General features: G+C 36.7%; 9 protein-coding genes across 9 annotated transcripts; 3 read left to right on the top strand and 6 right to left on the bottom strand.

Annotated features, from left to right (window-relative positions):
• Positions 1-165: 165 nt before the first annotated feature.
• FDP41_011606 (uncharacterized protein) lies at positions 166-684 on the top strand (the record flags this gene model as incomplete). Its single annotated transcript, XM_044702033.1, has 1 exon — positions 166-684. One exon carries the CDS (start codon positions 166-168, stop codon positions 682-684), a length of 519 nt encoding a protein of 172 aa, XP_044567389.1.
• Positions 685-717: 33 nt separating this feature from the next.
• FDP41_011607 (uncharacterized protein) lies at positions 718-1,773 on the bottom strand (the record flags this gene model as incomplete). The annotated part of the gene is made up of 1 exon (XM_044702034.1): positions 718-1,773. One exon carries the CDS (start codon positions 1,771-1,773, stop codon positions 718-720), a length of 1,056 nt encoding a protein of 351 aa, XP_044567390.1.
• A 173-nt stretch (positions 1,774-1,946) lies between these two features.
• On the bottom strand, positions 1,947-3,475 carry FDP41_011608 (uncharacterized protein; the record flags this gene model as incomplete). Its single annotated transcript, XM_044702035.1, has 4 exons — positions 1,947-2,207; positions 2,282-3,162; positions 3,294-3,365; positions 3,442-3,475. 4 exons carry the CDS (start codon positions 3,473-3,475, stop codon positions 1,947-1,949), a joined length of 1,248 nt encoding a protein of 415 aa, XP_044567391.1.
• Positions 3,476-5,094: 1,619 nt separating this feature from the next.
• FDP41_011609 (uncharacterized protein) lies at positions 5,095-6,729 on the bottom strand (the record flags this gene model as incomplete). Its single annotated transcript, XM_044702036.1, has 1 exon — positions 5,095-6,729. The coding sequence occupies one exon, from the start codon at positions 6,727-6,729 to the stop codon at positions 5,095-5,097; it is 1,635 nt and encodes a 544-aa protein (XP_044567392.1).
• A 176-nt stretch (positions 6,730-6,905) lies between these two features.
• On the top strand, positions 6,906-7,338 carry FDP41_011610 (uncharacterized protein; the record flags this gene model as incomplete). The annotated part of the gene is made up of 2 exons (XM_044702038.1): positions 6,906-6,937; positions 7,131-7,338. The coding sequence occupies 2 exons, from the start codon at positions 6,906-6,908 to the stop codon at positions 7,336-7,338; spliced, it is 240 nt and encodes a 79-aa protein (XP_044567393.1).
• A 339-nt stretch (positions 7,339-7,677) lies between these two features.
• On the bottom strand, positions 7,678-13,224 carry FDP41_011611 (uncharacterized protein; the record flags this gene model as incomplete). Its single annotated transcript, XM_044702039.1, has 6 exons — positions 7,678-7,953; positions 8,022-8,089; positions 8,173-8,182; positions 8,255-8,429; positions 8,510-9,138; positions 9,247-13,224. 6 exons carry the CDS (start codon positions 13,222-13,224, stop codon positions 7,678-7,680), a joined length of 5,136 nt encoding a protein of 1,711 aa, XP_044567394.1.
• Positions 13,225-14,492: 1,268 nt separating this feature from the next.
• Positions 14,493-17,620, top strand: FDP41_011612 (uncharacterized protein; the record flags this gene model as incomplete). The annotated part of the gene is made up of 3 exons (XM_044702040.1): positions 14,493-14,869; positions 14,940-17,265; positions 17,339-17,620. The coding sequence occupies 3 exons, from the start codon at positions 14,493-14,495 to the stop codon at positions 17,618-17,620; spliced, it is 2,985 nt and encodes a 994-aa protein (XP_044567395.1).
• Positions 17,621-18,009: 389 nt separating this feature from the next.
• On the bottom strand, positions 18,010-18,414 carry FDP41_011613 (uncharacterized protein; the record flags this gene model as incomplete). The annotated part of the gene is made up of 1 exon (XM_044702041.1): positions 18,010-18,414. One exon carries the CDS (start codon positions 18,412-18,414, stop codon positions 18,010-18,012), a length of 405 nt encoding a protein of 134 aa, XP_044567396.1.
• A 261-nt stretch (positions 18,415-18,675) lies between these two features.
• Positions 18,676-20,778, bottom strand: FDP41_011614 (uncharacterized protein; the record flags this gene model as incomplete). Its single annotated transcript, XM_044702042.1, has 1 exon — positions 18,676-20,778. One exon carries the CDS (start codon positions 20,776-20,778, stop codon positions 18,676-18,678), a length of 2,103 nt encoding a protein of 700 aa, XP_044567397.1.
• Between the last annotated feature and the right edge of the window lie 42 nt (positions 20,779-20,820).

Raw genomic sequence — 20,820 nt, forward strand, 5'->3', positions numbered from 1 at the left:
CATATAACCAAGGATTTAAAGTATATTCCTCTCTCAACTCTTGGAAGATCAGGAGGTCGTCCAGGAAATATTTTCCTTGTTGATGCTTGGGGTAATGATGATACCAATTATAACGAAGCACTTTTCGAAAGTATTTTGAAAGGCAAAGTGGTAAACAACGCCCAAATGAATGAAAGACCATCCAAAAAGATTTCAGATGTGGAGGACAAGAACAAGCAAGTGCATGCAATCGTGTTTGTGATCACTGCTGCCTCCTGTTCAGAAAAGTCTGACTGTGCATCCTTGATGAAGTATTATCATCTTGCTGTGGAGAATCATTTGTATCCGATTGTTGTTGTGACTAAAGTGGATAATGTCAGCGAAGATTTGAAACAACATCCAGAGTGCATGGACAATGATGAAGAGGTTACGAACGCTATTAGTGCCTTATGTAGTAATACCGGTATTGAGATTGATAGTGTATATCCAATCAGAAACCTATCAGTGGATATTCAAAAGGAAAGAAATGATTTCATTGTGTTGAGATGTTTGGAAATACTGGATGCAGCACTGTTGGCTGCCGATAGATTCTTTGAATACCAATGTGTCTTTGAATGGCGTCTTAACAAGATCAATCAAGAATCAGTACTTCCCACAGTTGCAAACAAAGTTATTCACTTGAATGCCAAATATCTTGGTCATTAAAATTGAATGTCAAATATCTTGTTCATTATGGATTCATTTGTTGGTGATGAAGAACGAATAAACAGAAATTTGAAAAGTATCGGGAACCGAATGAACAAGCAAATCTTTCTTTAGGAATGAGAAAGGAACTTCAAAATATCCCATCACACACGAAGTGAAACAATCCTTATCAGCGATCTCTAACTTTTGGAATGGGGTTAAATCTTGATACTCAGAGTTTCCTGCTTCTTGTACTGACTTATAATTCTGAAATTTAACAAACAGGTATCGAGTAGCATCTGCTACGTTGTTCATGATGTGATCAGTGCTTACCATCCATTCGCTTATTCCAGGGAACAGTTTTGTCATGTCCAGCCGGGTTTCTCGAGAGTCGCTTTTTCTTATACATACAAATACGACTAATTCTTTCACAGTTGATGTAACACTGCTTGTGTGATTACCCGATAAAAACGATAATTGATCCATAAAGAAAACATTCACATATTTCTTCCCACTTTCTTTGGTCTCGGATTTTGTCACGAAATGAATCCCTTTGCTGCCAAAGCACATTTTCATTTCGTCAGCAAACTTTTTTACGGACATGGTTAATAAGTCTTGTTCATAATCGTTATTGTATACAAATGTTAAATTGCCCAACACTTCTGGAGGTGGTGCCACTGGGGAAGTTTTGTTCATTGATGACGACTGTGGAAATGAAGGATTATTTAAGGAGGATGATGAATGATGGGATGAAATATAATTCTGGACTGGATATATTACTTTGTATTGTGGAGAGAGGTTTGTTGTGTTCGGTTGTGAATTCAGAGAAGAATTGACTGTTCCATAACCAGATGTGCTAAATTGTTGTTGAAAATTGCTTCCGAAGGTGGAATGGGTGGTCATTGGTCTTGTACTCTTTAACACATTCAAATCTTGTTGAATGTTGAATACTGATTTCTCCAGCTGATCCAATCTTGATGAAATTTTTTCAATAACGCGGTCTTGTTCTTTTGTCTGCATCCGCAGAAGTGTGGAAAATCCGTCAAAGATTTTGCTTATGGCTTGGCTTTCTTCGTAGTGACTAATTTGTGACGAGTTTCCTTGTCCCATTTTTTTGAATTCTTTGACGTGTCAACGTGATCACGATTATTTTGTTGGTGACAGCTTCGGTACAAGCGATTGATGGCCGTGTCTTGCCACCGATTGGTCACAAGAGGGTCTCCGAATTTCACCATGAGCTCCCATTATTAGTGCAAAATGGCCAACATTGTTTTTAACTCTTCTCATTTGTTCTTTTTGTCTTGCATGCTCTCCTCTTCATCGTCGTCTCGTTCTCTATGAAAATACAAATGATGCAAACGTTGAGAATGCTGTAATGGCTTTCCCTCCACAGTCATCACTTCATTTTGAGGCTTCAATGGTATTCCATAGCCACTCTCTGAAGCTCTTTCTTCCAACTCCTTCACTGCAAGACTCAAGTCTTGTTCTTGTTTTCGTTCTAAACTCTCTTGTATTTCAATTTCTCGTTCCAAGTTCTCAGGTCGCTATGATGAATGATTACCGATGGTGATGAGTTTGATATCAATTTCAACCTTAATACTCGAAAACGCATACGTACCTGTAAATGTGGTGGAAGAATCATCTTCCCAGATGGAAATACTCCTACACTTAATCTTCTATTTTCATCAATGAATGCATTCAATCGCTTCACATCGATATCATTCAGATCATCATTCTGGTCAGCTCCTCCCTGAGAGTAAAAACTTAATGTCTTCATGGATGAAGAAGGTCTTTCTTCGGTGGTATCTTCTCCATCCTGAGGTATGTGGTCAGTGGCAGCAGTGGATGTTGTAGTCATAGTCACACTACCAGTAGTAGTCGTGGTGGTCTCTTGATGCAACTGATCGGTTGTGTCTTGAGTTGAGGTGGCAGTCTTTGAGGTAGCAGCGGAATGTGCAGCATGTGTCGGTGATATTTTGATCAATTTCAGCGTATTTGGATTAAATTGAATATGGAAAAGGTAAAGTGACATGTTCAATCCATAGACATAATCATTGGCAAGGTGGCGCGTTTGTTGTGTGAAAAAGTGTACCATTAAAAAGAAAACCACTAAAAAGAATCCAACTGCCGACACAATATTATTCTTTCGTTGCTGTTCCAGAGCTGCAGGATCTGTTTCTGCATCACTTGTGTCACTCTTGTAAGGATGAAATTTTACATAATTTGAGTGTTCATTTGCATGGTTCGAATGTTCAACATTATTTGCAACATGTTGAGGAGGATTAAAATCTGCACCCTTGGTTCCGACTAATTGAATATTTTGAGAAGAAATGTTGTCATTCTGTTCGTGATCTTTAGAATGAATGATGTGATGATGCTTTCCAGGTGGAGGAGAATTTCGTGAGAGAGGTATGGAAGGTTTGGTATGATAATGATAGGAATAATAGTAAAATAGAAAAAAACAAATGATGGTCACTATTAACACCAAATTGTAAATAACTGATGTGACCATTCACAATTCAATGATTGAATTAATATTGAAATATTTGTAAAAAACAATAATAAATTATTTTGTAACATATTAACAATGATTGAAAAACACGAGAAAAATTATAATGATAATACACTACATCTCCATAATCGTTGAATCCGTAATTTATCCGAATAAAGTTGAGCAATGTGCCGTTCAAATGTTCTCAAATCTAAATGCATCATCAAGAATTAAATAATTTAAATTCATATCGGAAAAACACACGTGTTAAACACACAACAACCAACCTTTTTTACGTTGCCTGTCCAACACCACGGTCATTTGAATTGTTGAGAAGTGTGTCAATTTGTTTTGATCCGATATGCGAAACACAAGAAATTCAAAAAATAAGAAACGAAAGACAAAATCACTGAGTGATATCCCTGAGTGAGTGATGAAAAAAGGAATATTTTTTGAACCCTCATGGGATACATTATATTTGATACATTCTATATCGATTATACTCAGGGATATAAAAACATTCACTTTTTGAATTTGATACATTCTATATCGATTGACTCAACTATCTAATTGGATAAAATTCCCCATCGTTTAATGGAATATTAACAAGTTTGAGGTTTTCAAGGAGTGTTCATGAAGTGTTGAGAAATGAAAAGCACAAACTTTCAAAGATCGTTTGTGGACAATCCTTTGTTGCTCCTACTTGACAGAGGATGGAAAAGTATTTAACACTGGTTCCTTAGAGAAGAGAAATTCAGGCAAATGGAACCATTGAATGTACTTTCAAAGGAGGAGAAAGTCACCACTAGTTGTAATCATTGTAGTAGTATTAGTAGAAGCATTAGTAGTGGTGATACGGCAAGTGGTGACACCAACCATCAACTCAAAACAATGAAAATGACACAATCCATGAGGGCCATCTCAGTAATGTGATGTAAATTGCATGTTGGAGAAAAGGTTTCGCTTGCCTCATGGCTGATCGAAAGACAGTGATCTATGTGATGGACGGATTGATATTGAAAGGAGTTCAACTTGAATTTTGTGAACCAATCGAAGATTTATGTTGTGGTGATGAATCGGTTGAAGTATTAACTTGTGCCGAGCCGAAAGACTCAACGTTGAAACGTATTGGCCTTTACAGAGAATGGTCATTCTTATTCTTCATATCAACATTTGATTTCTGCCAAGAAAAGAACAATCATTCGTTACAAGGAAAATGTTTCAACTGTCTATGAATTTCAACCTATCGAGACGGGTATGGAAAGGTCATTACTTGGAACGCAACCTGTCAAGATGAGTCGAAATGGATTTGTTTACTTTCAAAGCACTAGTTTCATTTCTAATATTGAAAGTAAGGACATTCAGTTCATGAAGAGAAATTTATCCAAAGTACTTGTGATGTGTTTTCTGTCAGACATTGAAATACACCAGATTGGCCTATTAAATTAAAAAACTGATTCACTTTGCTGTTGTAATTGGTTCTTTCTAACAGAATTTGCTAGACGGTGCTGAAACCATACGAATTAAACATACCGTAAAGCGGGTTTAGCGCAGTCGGCAGCGCGTAGGTCTCATAATCCTTAGGTCCAGAGTTCGATTCTCTGAACCCGCAAAAGCTTTTTCGCATACTTTTATTCTTGGAACATTGGATTTGAAATTTAGAGGCATTTCGGCACTGACTTTGGAATTAGTTCCTTCATCATGATGAACAAATAATATCGGTCTTCTTTGAAAATCAGTGGTCTCATCGGTTGCACACATTTGTTGTGGTAATTATTTTCACAGTGTAGATAGTATGGGCTTTCCCATTAAGGTGAGGAGATGTCCATCGTGGATTTATAACAGGAAAAATGAAATCTTCAATCTGTGACGAAAATTCTAATGTATTAAGAATGAAAATTTATATCAAAAGGTATTGGTGCCAATGGATGGACGGCTGATCAATTGACCTCGAATGGCTTTAAAGAGTTCCCCCAATACACCAAATAATGATCCAAACTTGCTGTATCTTGTTGCACTTCTGAAAATACGACACCATGTTGCTTGGCTAATACAATACTTAAACCCTCGATCAATAATTTAACCTGAAATCCCCCTGAACCATTGTTCTTGTCAGAATCTTCATTGCCAATAATGGTTGTCTTAATACAATCCTCATCATCATTGAAATGATCATTTGTTTTGTTAATTGTAAAAAACAGTTCATACAACTGGCCATAGTCTTCAACCATCTTGTCTCCAACGAAAAAAGAGAGCTCTGAATTCTCATCAAATCCGTACAAGTATTCACGATGCATTTTCAAAGAAATCAAGACAAGATTCTCATTTCCAGGCAATTTGAAATACGCTTCAGAACTTAAATAATATTCAGCCACATATTCTACAAATGAAACATCTATGGAACAACCAGAGCCATATCTTACTAACTTGCTTTCAATGTGTGAAATCATATTTTTCAGGCCATTCTCTACCCGATTTAATGGCAACAGAGTATAATTATGCTTGGCATACAGACGGCAAGTTCGTTCTCTCAATTTGCAAAGGTCATACATGGTTCGGGAGGGGCTAGTTTGTCGACAACTTGAAAAATACTCATTTACAAGGGCATCCATGAATTCGACACCATCCAATTGTTCGGCACTTTCGTTTGGAATTGGACGAACTTGGTCGGTAATGGTATTCTTTTTGTCACGCAGTCTTTCTAAGGTATTAGAATACGGATAAGGGAAGGTTGGTTCAGTGATTTTCATCTTGTATGATCCAGAACATTTCATCAAGAATTTAGTCAAGCTCTTCCAATTCCAATCATTTGGTAGCTCAGTTTCTTCTAAAATTCTTTCGAGTACGTCTTTCAAAATGAAACCAACACCTTCTCCGTCCAAATCATCAGTGTGTGTATCATAGTCAAACAAGAAATCAATGATTACGATGTTAGTCTCGTCTTTGCCGAATTGGCATTCCATTCGATAAAATTGATCATAAGTTTCTGTACGTGTATTGGGACCTAAGCAATGATGTTGAGTGATTATCACATGATCTGCACTGTTCTTTTTCTGAATTTTAATGACACATCTTCCTCCTTGAGATCTAGAGTTAACTCCTTCAATCCAACGATAGTAGTGCACCACTCCATACTGAAATAGTTCAACATATTCTTCATTGTTCACAATACTTTTGTAGCTCGAATCGTTAGTATTTTGAAAATATTGACTCAATGGATTTTCCAACATTGTACCATTCTCTTCATTTGCATGAGTAATCAAATAATTTCGTATCGTAGCGTTCACTTTTGTAATTGCTCCATGAAAATAGAGGGCCAATCTCTTGGATGAATCTTGTTGTGCTTGAACTGTCATTGTTTGAAGGTATTCATCATGTTGACTTTTCAATCGCATCATCAATTGAATCAAATTCTTGACTTGATTTCCCTTATCCTTCTCCATACCACTTTTACTGCTTCCATGAGAAGAAGAAATATTCAATTCCTCCGACAAGGACTTGTTTACCAATCGGAACGATAATTGATCCTCGAGCACGAGAAAGTCAAAGATCGTTACAAGCACCAATGAATTCATCCATTCATTGTACAATCTTCCTTCTTGGAATTCAAACGCACAAATTTTCTTTTGGGTCTGGTGATCTGTGATTCTGCTCTCCGATGAATCCAGTGAATCATCTTCTTGTTTGTTGTTGTTTCCGAAATCAGTATCTTCAAGTTTTCGTTTTTCAGACATTTTTAATCCAAAAAAAAATGGAATTTGTGCGAAATAATTGGTTCACAATGTTCGTAATATTTGCTGGTGATGATTTTAGAATTGATGAAAAATTAAATTATAATCAATTAAACGAAAATTATTTTGAATGTGCTTTCATTTCATATTCATTTGGATCGGTGATGACATTCCGAATATTTGAATTAAAATTTATTGAATGGCCATATCGTTATGTATGTCCTTTTTCATGAACATTTCAACAGTGCAATGATGGCAACTTTTGGTAGTTATGCTTATGGACTTTTTGATGATAAAAGAAAAGGTGAAATGCTTGATAATGAAAAGAAAGAATATGAGAAGTTACTTCGAGAAAAGTATAGAATTCAAAAAGATCGAAGAATGTATGATCCTCCTCCAGCACATAATCCAGATAAACAATCATTGTTGGACATTGGAAGGAGAAGGGATTAATGAAAAAAGAACTTTTGATGATTGAGAAAAACTTGTTTACAAGATCATATAGGGATAGAACCATTCTTGGACCTTACACAAACCATGTCATTTTGATGGACAACTAACCACTTTGGAAAAACTTTGTGACGCTGTATTCGATGAAGATTTGCATTATAGAGACTCGATGAATTGCAAGAACCGAATCGCCGAACTGATGGACATTGAAGTCAAACTTTATAAAATTTTATACAAGAGTACTTCATAATTATATGAAGAAAACAGTTATTTATTGGACAAAGAATGGGCTTTGTATTCCAAGTGGAATATTTGTTGGAAATGCAAGTGGGACGGTCAAAATTATTCAGAATCTCTCTTTTGAAGAAGCTGATACTCTAATTGTTCGCTGTCCTTTGAAGCAATAGAATCTTGATATTCATTGTTTGATGATGGAGCATTTTGACTTGAAGCACCCCTACTCACTGCTGCCACCTCTTCTTCAGTCACCAAGGCGCTCACATGATGGTGAGCTTTAAGCAAGTACGTGTTGCAATTTCCTTTTCCTTTCACCTCTACACTTCGCTCTTCGAATTCGAACCCAAGATCGTAAACTCTTTCATACGTGGATCTCGATATCTTCGTGCGCATTATTTTATGATTTACATCAAAAATGTTAACATAGAGCGAGACAATTCAATACTTACTTGAATTCTTCCAGCCAAGGAAGTGGATTCCATTCGTGAAGCCATATTGATTGTATCTCCCCAAAGGTCTTTACGAAATATAAACAAACGCAAAAAAATAACATGTGTGTGTGACAATTAATTCTTATCAATTTGAAAGTTCCATACATACCATATGCAAACTGTCCAACAGGTACAAATGAACAGGCAGGTTAATGGTTATTATTATATATATCCAACGATTACCAACATACCTTCTTGGTACCAATAACTCCTGCTACAACTCCACCAGTATTAATTCCAACTCTGACATTAATTTGATGACCAAACTCTTTCCTATTTTCTAAATTGTAAGCTCTTAGCACATGGAAAATATCGATGGCAAATTTTAAGGTTCTTTCTGGATGATCTGATTGAGTATTACCAATTCTATGAGGTTGTAAATGTGAGGAAATTATCAGTTTCACAGTTAATAAATGTTCAATGTCTAAAAAATATCTGCTACTCACCCTCCAACGCAAAAATAGGCGTCTCCAATGGTCTTGATCTTCTCTAGTTGATACTTGTCGGTCAAGGAGTCAAATCCATTCACAACAGTGTTCAACATCATAACCAACTCGGTCGGATTCAATCCACTGCTAATGGAGGTGAAGCCCACCATGTCACTGAAAAAGCATGTGATATCATTGAACTTTTCAGCAATAAATGTCTCACCTGCTTTGAGTCTGTTGGCGACGGCTTCAGGTAATATGGAACGCAATAGATTTTCAGACTTCTTCTTTTCTTCTGCTAGTAAGGCATTTTGCTTCTTTTCGGAAGTAATGTCCTTAATGAAACAGGTAACCACAGGTTTGTTGTCGAACAGCGTTGAGAATAGGTTAACCTTGGCAGGGAATTTGGTATTGTTCTTTCGAATACACTCAACCTCTATGGTCTCACCTTGTGCGTCCGTTGAAGTATCCTTGGTTGCCTTAATAATGTCCTCAATCACCTTATTTAACTTTTCGCGATTGCTTGCATCAAAGAGATGGAACAATGGTAGTCCGACAAAATCACTTTGTTTACAACCAAACATTCTTTGCGCAGCTGGGTTAAATATCTCAATGTCGCCACGATGACTACAAAGTACGGCTCCATCCTGTTTTGAGGAATAAATAACAAAGATGTGATGTAACATGTAGGACAAAAAAAATCGTTTAACAACATTGGTATCTTGATGGTTGAAAAACTAAAAAATTAAACTTACAACAGCAGCATTCAAAATGTTCCTCACTTTGGAATCATCGTTCTTTGCATTTTCTTTTGATTCTCTCTTTGTTGTAAATATTCTTGAAGGAACGGTGTGATACATGATAAAGTTTCGCATAGACTCTTCTGAGTCCATGAGGTCCAACGGAATGTAGTTGAACATCATTCTTACATGGAAAATATTGTTCCAATGGGCGTTAAATATGCTATATAAACCAAAACAACAAGCCAAAAGTAACAAGCAGCCAACGATGGAGAAGGAAATAACATAGGCCACCGAAGACACAGAAAAAACAGCTACCATGGAATCGAGGAACAGCAATAACTTTTGAGTGATACCATGACCTAAAATGTATGTACTAACATGTTCCAAAAACAGTCTATGTACATCCGCCTTTGCAGAAAAGATATCAGCAGAATTTTGAGAGGACTCTTGAGAGTAAATCTCAAGTAAGTGTTCGAGACCCAGACATGTGGTTATGTTGTTGTTGCCTGTAGTAACACTTGTACAATTTGCGGCATCCTGAATATAGCTGTCAATTTTTGGGGAAATACCAACACTGGACTTCTTATTATCCGAAATTTTTCCATACACTAAGCTATTCCAACTAACAACTAGAGTTGATTTTAGAGATGATAAATTAGTGTTGAGATCAGAAATCTTTTTTCTTGTGGACAATCTTGGGTCGTTAATGGATGATTGGTTCAACATGAGATAGGTGTAGATTTCTCCAACATTAAATCCAATTCTTTGAACTGCAGAGAGTGCGGAAGTTCCATCCCGAATATTCTGCATGGTTCTAAATGTAGAGCTAGCGTTATAAGATGATTCCATGTAAAACATTCCACAACAAAGTACAGTAATACAAATCACTACAATCCCTAAAATCGATGCACTCATATAAGGTTTCAAAATGCTCTTTGGTAAGTGAATCGAAGTTTCATCCTCTGCTTGCTTTCCGAGATTGTGATAAATTTTACCCACAACGTCCTTAGGAACATTCTTTTCTAGGAGTCTTACATAGGTTTTCAAGTTTGAGAAGTTGACTGAAATATAAATGATATAAATGATGGAAAGAAATGCATAAATAGAATTGGAAATGACAAAGAATAAGAAAAAGCTATTCGATAACAACTCGGACTTGTCTTGAGTTCTCTGAATAAAACTCAAACAGAAATTATCAAACGCCTTTTCAAGGCTATCTTGATTCAACCAAAGGTACATGAAAGGGTATGACGATAATGTCTGAGAATATTGTGAGATATCAAGGTTTTGAAAGTATGTCATGTGCTTCATCATGGAATAGACAATCTCAGAAATAGAAACTGAGGCATAATAAGATTCGTTATACATTCCATTTGTATTGGGAACGCTTACAAACGGAACAACAACCTCCCTTGTTTCGCTCGTGTAATCACTATACATTTCTGCTGTGAACAGTCCTGCCTGACCCATTACTCTGACCTTATTAATAAACGAGATGGCATCTCCTAAACGATTTTGATGAGTTGCTACAAATTCTTTAAAAGATTTGTAACCAGTTTGGTTAAGAAAGTTATCTCGTTCTGCTACGTTCTTATTTGATCCATAGAGGTAGTCAAAGGTTTGAAGTATTCGCAAGTCTTTCAAGGCATATAAAGGAATCATTCTTGGTTTGCATGCACTCTGAACTGCTTGAATATCTGTCAGAACAAGTTTTGAAATGATAGAATTCCAAACTATACCGGCAGCAACAATAAGAAATGAAATAATTGTAAAAGCAAAGAAGGTAATAAGTTGGAAGGAATGTTGCTGGGGTGTGGCCAATGATGATCTCAAAACGTTCTCTCTCTTAAGCTGAGGATTGTTTTCAACACCATCCAATCTTTGAGATCCAAGATCCATCTCAGATTGCCTCTCAAAGTTATCATTTTCTAAGTCGTCAAAGTTATCATTGAAATCGGTTGAGCCACCAACAGCGCTCTTTCTATGGGCCCCAAATGAAAAACTTTTGAGGTTGGAATCTGCGAATTTTGTTGAAGGTGGAGGTGGAGCTTCTTCGAAATTCATGGAGAAGTTGGGAACAACTCTGTTCTTTTTCCCTCCTCCCTTCTTATTAGGTCGAGTCTTCCATTTGGCCTCTTCGTCCTCAATAGCCATTGCTTCTTGATAGAGTTCTTGTGACAAATCCTTGTTGAATTTAAATTTTTCTACATAGGAAGCATAATATCTAAGGACCGTCTTGTTGTTTCTGTGTTTGGCCATTAAATTGTTGAAGGTATTTTCACATTCAGACATGAGTTCTGAAGCTCTTCGGTTGGTTTGTTCGATCTTATCAAGATTGAGAACATCATTAGTCATTTCCTTCCAAAACGATCGGTGTAAGGCAAAAAGTTCTGTTTGATTCTTGTCCATTCTCTCTAAAAAGAACTTGAGCTCAAATGAATGAGAATTGTCTATCATTTCAAACTCTTTTTCCCTCTCTGCAATCAAAAATTTGTAAATAAAGTTTGGTTTTGCTTTGATGGCCTTTTTCAGCAAGCTTGTTGCAAACACCTGGCTGTTCACTTCATTCTTCCAATAATAGGCAACGATTAAGCTGCACGTAAGTAATAATCGAGCATCACTAAAGCTCTTTTGTAGTGAGGCTCCCTTAATTAGACTCAAAGCAATTTCTACATCTGTAATTTGCTCAGCTTCTGTCTTGTTGGTAGATTTCATGGAAAACTTCATAAACATGTTCAAATGACGCAGGCGACCATCTTCTTCAAATTCTTGATATACCAATGACGCCTCTTTTTCAAGCATCTTCAGAGGAAGCTTTTCATTTTCCTGCAAATTTTCGCTTCTTCTTAGAATTGAGGACAAGGCTTCTGCTCTCTTTATACTAATCATGAAACGACCTCTAACCTTGTTGTAAATGACCCTCGTATAAATTTCCAAACCAGTGAAACTTAGCAGCGCTCCAACAAGCATCAGGCCAATTGTCATTCCTGATAAACCGATTCCTAATTCTGACAATCGATTAGTATTCACCAAGGATGTAATAAGAGCGCCAATTGCTGCTCCCATTCTTGCTCCAAACATTGCAAAAACAGCAGAATTTTCAATTCTTCTGTAAAAAGGTAAATAAAAAACTAAAAGGATCATTAGGATTGCTGTGAAAAAAATGTGAATGATCGATCGAACATAGATGTAGGGCTCAGGAATGACATACATGGCCAGAAGCTGAAATGGGTTGAAAACGGCAAGAAAGGCCATGGTCAAACCGTTGTCCGAAATAAAGAATCCACCGATTGTTTGCTCAGACTCTTGATTGATCATCACAATAAGGAAATTGATGATCAGCAATGCCAATAGCGAAATAATAACCAAAACAATAAGTACAATGTTTCCTTCAGAAGAGCATGGTACGTTATCAAATCTGGTAAGCAAGTTGACCTTCTCATCGTAACCTTCAATCGCAACAAGTTCCGTTGACTTGCAATCAATAAAGCTGGAGAAAATGAATGTAATAATCATGCTAAGAATATGAACAATATTGCCCAAAAGAGATGCTGTCTTCTTCAAGCGATCTAAATGTTTGCTTGATCTAAAAATTGCATGCATTGCAAGCCCAAAGCTTACCAACGTGCTCAACACCAACACAATACAAGCTGCTGCAATCGGAACAATGGCAACATAAGGCACAAGGTCCAGAGACAAGGTAATTGGATAGTTGGCCACCGTAAAAAGCCAGTCTCCCCATTCACCCCAATTATAGTGACCTAGAGTTGGAAGAAGCAAAGTCACCCAGAATATGTACAAGTAGTAAAGGCCTGATATTGTTTTTTGCTTCCATCCATAAACTTTTGGATCTGAGGCTTGCATTGATATGACAAGCCTGGTAAAGCCTTGTTGAATGAGAAGCCATAATGAAGCATAGAGAGACGAATTACCGTTTGCTTCATTGGAAACGCTTGAGCCTAGTGCTGATCCCTCATGATTTGGGTCCATTTGAATGAAAATTGGAAGATAGTAATTGTTTCAAGATGTGGTGATTCGGAGGAGAAGAGTGGATTTACGCGAGTTGAAAGAAGATGAACGATGAAGACACGAAAGGTGAATACTCTCAAAATTGTTGTTCGTTGGAAAGAAAGCCTTTGTTCGTGAATGATGGGTCAACGGCCAAAGCATGATTATTGGTATTCAATTAGCCGACTGGATCACAACAACATACCTTTGACTGGTCAAGCACTATACTTCGTACGAATCTGGTGAGTGGTTGCTCAAGTTTCTTCGTTCGTTCGTACGATAATGCCCAATAAATTATTAAATGTGGCAGGCCGATAAAAGGGATTACTCGTTCAAAATGAATGGATGATTTTCTTTGTAGTGAACGCGTGGTTGAGATGTTGTTACTTGTAAGCCTTATGATGATGCGATGATGGTAGCACCGAGTCAATTAAGGCTGAAAATGAAGTTGATTGAGGAAGAACGGGTCTTTTTTTTTGCAGTTAAGTTTGTGGTAGAGTTCTGGCGCCAAGGTCCGACATCCAAAACTTCCAAATCAAGTAGATTCAAATCATGACGACGAGTATCGACCACGACGATACGAATCTACTTGATATTATTATGTTTCGAAACATCGTGTGGGCCTTGATGATTCATCTTGTGTTTGATATAGTGTGCACATCACTAGAATCTTCTGGAAAAAGGTCTGTTTGTGTTGTATATTCGAAAGACTTTTCATCTTTCTCTGAAGAAACTGACGTTTGGGTTAAATTGACACTGGAGCGCTCTTGGTCACTTATTCGGAGTTCCTGGATGATTATTTAGCGATTAGCAAACCATTCTGTCAGAAATACTAACCTATTTCTTTTGGTTTCTTTGTGTGGATTGAAATTCTTTTGTATGAATGTAAAAGATTGTTTATAACGTAACGGCAAAACAGATACGTGTGTGAATGTTGGTTGGAAATGGAGATTCAGAAATTCCGAGAAAGGTGTACTGTAAAATAGTGCTTCTCATCCATGTTGGTATAAGACGAAAAAACCTCGCAAAATGGCGATGAAGATTCGAAAATGGAATGTATGACGGAGGTGTGTTCTTTTCTGTCATGAAGAAAAAACATTTCTTCCTCCAAACGTCAGATGCCAACACGCCACAAGCAGCAGTTCATACTCAACAACACCTTCATCACTCCAAATCGTTTCTTCTGCGCTTATCATTTAAAACTCACCAGAAAATCATGTCTCGCTTTGTTGGTCTTTCAGTTCTTTCTAATGTGTCTTTTAATCTTTTATTTTGTGTATCGTCGTCGTGTGGGTGGTGTTTCCGTCGGTGATGATGACCAACAACAACAACAAATTTCATCATTCCTCTTTCAACAACAAGAACAACAACAACAACAACAACATTCAGAACCAAATTCTCTTCTTCGTTCTCTAAAATCTCAAACCTCTCCTGCCACTAATCATCCTCATCCCAATTCATACATTATGGAAGACCAAGATGGAGTCATTCATGCCTTTGATCTCGATAACCAACGTTTAGAATGGTTACGCAAAAACCTCACGACACGACTCAATATTTCGTTGGAACATCATTTAGCCACACTCGAATATCAAGAATGTTCAAAACTCACCGATGCCGAACGATGGTATGATCCCATTCATACCTTTGTATCGGACCGTATTTGAAAATGATTCCATGTTGGAATTTCCGAATAGTACTCCGAGGCATGTTCCGTACTATTTGACTCCACAGCATGTCCATTTGTTTCAACCATATACATATCCGACGGAGGATCGAATAGAAGCTAAATTTGCATTCAAGAGAAGAGTGAGAGGTTTTTATAATTTCATTCCTGTTGTTAACAACAACGTTGTTGAAAATCATGATGCTCAGAGGGGTCAAAGTGGTGATGGTGGTGGAAAAGATGGAGAAGATGTAAAAGGTCACCCGCTCCAACATTCTTCATCACATCGAAATGATACAATGAATCAAAATCATAATCATACGAGAGGTCGTAATGCCTTCTTTTCATCGTCGAGTTCAGGAATGGAATTTCAGAATCAATCTCAAGAGGAAACAAAAAAGAATGCATCCACAAATGCTACTGCCTCTGTTTCTTCCTCCTCCTCCTCCATGAAATACATTCAAATCAAAGAAACTGAATTTAGAAATTATTTTTTCACACATCGTGAAGAATTTCGTCGAGCAAGTCAATTGCAAGTCAATGATAGTGCTTTATTGGATTGGAGAGATGACATGAATAATTTGAATTTTGTGTTAAATTCTGAAAAATTTGACATGTCTCTTTTTGGAAATCATAATGAACATTTGCCCATATGGTTGAGATGTTTCAAGAGAACATTTCCACTCGTTGAAACATTGAAAGCAGTGTGTCGAGTTCATGACATTGAAAAAAGTATAATCTATGTGACCATTGACGGAAATGAATTTGATGAAATTTTAGAACTTCTCACCACTGTGACATGTGTGAAAATGCACATTTATTTTCACAATTTTGAACGCAATTTACGAAATTTACTTGGTGATCGTTTCGATCCTTCCTTCCTCGATATGAAAATTCCCAAAATGTCCACTCATGCCATCTGGGGTCTTCATTTACTCTTTGTCAAGTACAGTTACCTCTATGTCATTACATTAGAAGATGATTTAAAACCATTACCTGATTTCTACAATTATCATCGATCCATGTATCATTTAACCTTAGATCCAAGTCCTTCCAATATTTATATTGCAGTGAGTTCACATGCTCATTCCATGTCTCATCATTGTCGTTTCATTAACACCACACTCGTCACTGAGCAATTAATTCCCTATGAAGATTCATTCGATGAATACATGTATGAAAAGATCATTTCGTATGGCACGAATCTCAATGATGATGAGGGAGATTTGGAATTGGCACCTTTCATGAAAGGATCACGGAGAGAAGTTCCTGAAGAATTAGTCACAACAAGAGTGATGAACACAGAATCACAAGAAGAAGAAGAACCAAAACAAATAATGATCATGATGGATGAAGAAATAGCACCTGGTGGTAGTAGTGACTCGAAAGTGAGATCTTCCTCATTTCAACCGATGAAACCATCACACGAGCATGTTCGAGTCGAATTGAAACAAACACCACCACCACCACCACTACACAATAGTTTATTAGGAAATGACATGAAAGACACATCTGTTAATATCAATAATAATGAAATTGCTGTCAAGACTACACCTCCTGCAATTCCAAGTAGAATTGAAAAAAGCTCACCATTAATGGAATCAACAACAACCACAACGACGACGAAATCCTCATCAACTACTCGTGAGGATGGTGTTGCTGTTGCTGCTCCTCCTCCTCTTTCATTACAAGAAAATCACGAAAAGAAACCATCGGATGTACCTCCAAGCAACGTTCAAAGTGTCGAATCCTCTCATGTGACTGACACGAAATTTACAACACCAGAAACTTTTGAAACAAAGCCAACAACTAGCTCCTCAACATTAGAAAGACCAACAAGTTCAGAGATTGGATCATCCAAGAACGAAGAAGAAGAAGAAATGAAACACATGATTCAGAAACAAGATGTGGAATCATTGAAAGCAGCTCTCCTCAAAGCATTTCTTAACGAAAAGAAACATCAAGAAAAGAAAAAACAACATATGGTTGTCAAAGTGAAGGAAAAGACTTTTCATCAGAAATCATCAAAGTATGCTCGTCGTCGTCACCTTCGTCATGGTCGTCGTAACACTCTCTCGATTCAAGAAAGCAATACAAGTAGTAGTAGTAGTCCAACAATATTTTCAACATCTCCTCATGAAGAGTCCTCTACCTCCACAACTTCAACAACATCCAATTCTTCATCCACCAACGAAAACAACAACAGCAACGACTTGAGCATGATCAACAACACTAGCGAGAATTCACCTTCACAGCCTCTACAAGAACCATCATCATCACCAACAAGAATTACAAGAGCTCCATCCTCTCGATATCCCACTCCTGAACTTGCTCCACCACCTCATTCCATCATTCCTGTGAAAACTCCACGTCAATCGTTTCACATGAAACCTGAAAATTTTCAATGCACATGGAAACACACAAATCAAGTCTTTCTCTCTCAATGCTTTTATTGAATATTCCATTTTCAAGACTGATAAATGGTACTTTTTGGGTGTTCTTATTCGAGATTTAAGAAAACCTCATGAGAGAAGTATTATGCCATGTTCAGATCGAATTACAAGAATTGATAATTTAGGACAAAATGGTGCCAAGAATGGTGAAGTGAGATATTGGGAAATTGCAGCTGATTTTTGTGAGTATTATCAAGAAAAAGAAAGAAGAGAAGGAATTTCACACAAGAGACAATATGTTTTTATTCCTTCTTATTAATGCATTGATTTTAAAAGTAATTTTCCACAAGTGAAGGTAAAATATGATCGTGGAGACCTTGCGATGGTGGTTTCAACTGATATTCCTTGTGAAAACGTAGGCATATGCACCCAAATATTGTTTCCAGAATATATTAGTATTTGAGTGAGTTAAAGCTGACAAAACAAATTCTTTGTCTTCACGAAAGCATTGTGGAATGTCATTAAACGAACAAGGTCTATCACTTTTAAGAGCAGCCAAGATTATTTCTTTGTCATTTCGAAATTCTTCAGGTATTACATACATCCCAAATTTCTCCTCCTGCTTAAATAAGATTCTTCCATTTCTTTTCATAAGAGCCAAAACTATTTCTCGATCGTTTTGAAGTTCTGATAAAATGTCCTCATATCTTATGTCACCAAAAGATTATCATTCACAGCTTTCAATACAAAATCTCTGTCCTTTCTCAAATTCATTGGTCCATATTTCAAAATGAGATCCAAATCTTGGCGTTTCAAAAAAGATTTTTCATCGTTCTTCCATGCTGAGTCATAATCCTTGTAAATTCTGGTCAATACTTGGTCAACAATTAGATCATTATCGAGATAGGTTTTACGTAATTCAAATAATGAACGTGCAAACTTCCCTTGTTCATTGAGAGTGTATTGATGATTGTGGTGTGCTTGATAATACTCATCTGCCAATTCAGCAAGCATTTGAAGTGCTGCTGGTTTCATTAGATCCTTGTGATGGCGATAAGGAATTCTTGCATCTTTGAGAAATAAAAGTTGAAAAATATTCATCTTTTCATACATGGATATCTTGGTGTTCCAATCTGATAAATAGATCCACTTATCGAAATATTTCTCAGGATCACAAGTTTGGATTTGTTCCTCTTGAATTTTTCGAAATATTTCTCAGGATCACAAGTTTGGATTTGTTCCTCTTGAATTTTTCCCTCTGAAACTGATCAATCAAACACATCAACATCGATGAGTTCAATAGTGGTAGTCTTGAGAAGGTGAAGCAAATTGAAAGTTGGGTTTCTATCCATTATTTCCATATGATCTCAGTATTCAATCCTCTTCCGAATCGTTTTCATCAAAACACCCTGAAGAACATTGTTCAAAGATTTCCCAACTTGCATTCCCAAACAAATACTCTTTCCATGAATTGTATTTCTTGAGTGGAGCATCCTGTTCGATACAGAAATCCGACTTTGAAAACACGTTTGAATGTCCCTCCAACAGCTTGATTGGCTCTTTCAACAAGTGATTTTGAGGAATGTGACATCCAAAATATTCAAATTCCAATCTCTGGCCTCTCAAACGGTACAATAATGAAGCAGCTTCGTCCAATGAAATTTCTTCTGCATTTCGATCATTGAAATATTTCTTGCAAAGCCAATTTAAGAGATTCTTTGTCATTACACCACTGTGTTTCACATATTCGGAAATAATTTCATCATTTACAAGAACATCCTTGGTCTCTAATAAATAGTCCATAATGTGTGGATATTCTGTCACACATTTCAAAATAAAGTTTGTATCCTGTTTAAAATTGATGGGAAGGTGCGATAACATTTCGCCATCTTTCTTTATGGCAGCAATGATGATATCTCGATCATTCATTTCAACATATCTTGAAAATTGATAGTCAAGTAGATGATCGTCCATTTCTGCATTTTCCAGTGCTGTCAAAAGACATTCTTTGTCTTTGTGAAATTGATGTGGAATGTTGTTATATGAACATGGATTTTCACTCGAAAGAGCAACTAAAACTATCTTCTTGTCATTTCGAAATTTTTCATATGAAATTTCATTGAAAATAGTTCCATTCCTCTCGACAGCTTTCAACACAAAATTTCTGTCGTGTCTCAAACAAATTTGTGAGTATTTCATCATGAGTCTCAAATCCACACGCTTCGAAATAAATTCTTCATCATTTTTCAAATCTCCTTGATCAAAATGCATGTAGACTCGATTCATCACTTGTGCAAATAGAATAACATATTCATGATCCCCAAGTTCTTCTTGGAAGGATTCTTCCCAATTCTCAAATAATGATCGAGCAAATTGTCCTTGTTGTGTGAGATGGCGTTGATAATTCTTATGTGCTCGATAGTACTCATCAGGTAAATGATGAAGCATTTGAAGCACCAATCTCAACATGTCCTTGTTGGATAGACAAAAAGGAGCATCTTTGAGAAATAATTGTTGAAAGACTTGCATGATCGTTTCCAATGGTAGCTCATTGAGAATGTCCTGACCTATGTGATTGATTAATTCTGGAATATTACATCTTGTTGAAAGAAGGTCTTCCTGGATTGTTCCATCATCCTCATTGATAGAAGTTGTGTTCAACAACTCCATTATAAATTTTGTATCTCTTTGCAATTCTTGAGATAATTCTGGAAAGACGTCATAGTTGGAACGAACCATATCCATACAGAATTTTCTGTCCTTTTTCAACCTTTCAGATGCATATCGCGTGTTCGAAGGGTCACGTTGAATGGCTTGTTTCACAACTTCTTCATTGTCTCGTAATCTTTCTGAGAGTTGAAACAATTGACACCATTCAAAAGTAAGTATATGCATGGCCTGATCAAAATCATCAAGGTCAAATAAAAATGTAAATTCCCACTTGTTTTGAAATATCTCTGAAATTTCTTTTTTATATTCAAAGAAAAACTCTTTTGGAATGTAATGTAAAATTTTCATTTCATAGCAAGAAAGGGATTTCAAAATGGATGTTTTGAAAGGTCTCCAAAAATCAATTCTACCTATCATTTCTTCATTATTTTCACATAGTTTTGAAATGTCCATGCTTGTTGTGATCCATTTCATCGGAAAGTACCAAGAGCCATCACAGAGACGTTTAATCACATATTCCTCATCATTCATGAATTCAATTTCTATGGGACCGTGAGATTCTTTCAAGACTTTCTCCTTTGCCTTTAACCATTTGCAAAATCCTTTCGATTGATTTTCAAATTTTTGTTGCAAGAGTTGATACATCCGATCCACCACCAATGGTTCCGACAGGAGATGATGAATAATTTTCACGACCACAGGTTCTTCTGACGAGATGATGATGCTATTCGATGATTTTGTGTGTTTGATTGCAGGAGGATCAAGTGCTGCTGTGGCGCAATCATGATGAGAGAGTCTTCGTTTCATTTTTTGATGGTGAAAGCTGACATTTTCATTCGCAAGCTTAAT

Source organism: Naegleria fowleri (assembly GCF_008403515.1).
Source record: "Naegleria fowleri strain ATCC 30894 chromosome Unknown tig9, whole genome shotgun sequence".
Taxonomy (NCBI): domain Eukaryota; phylum Heterolobosea; class Eutetramitea; order Acrasida; family Naegleriidae; genus Naegleria; species Naegleria fowleri.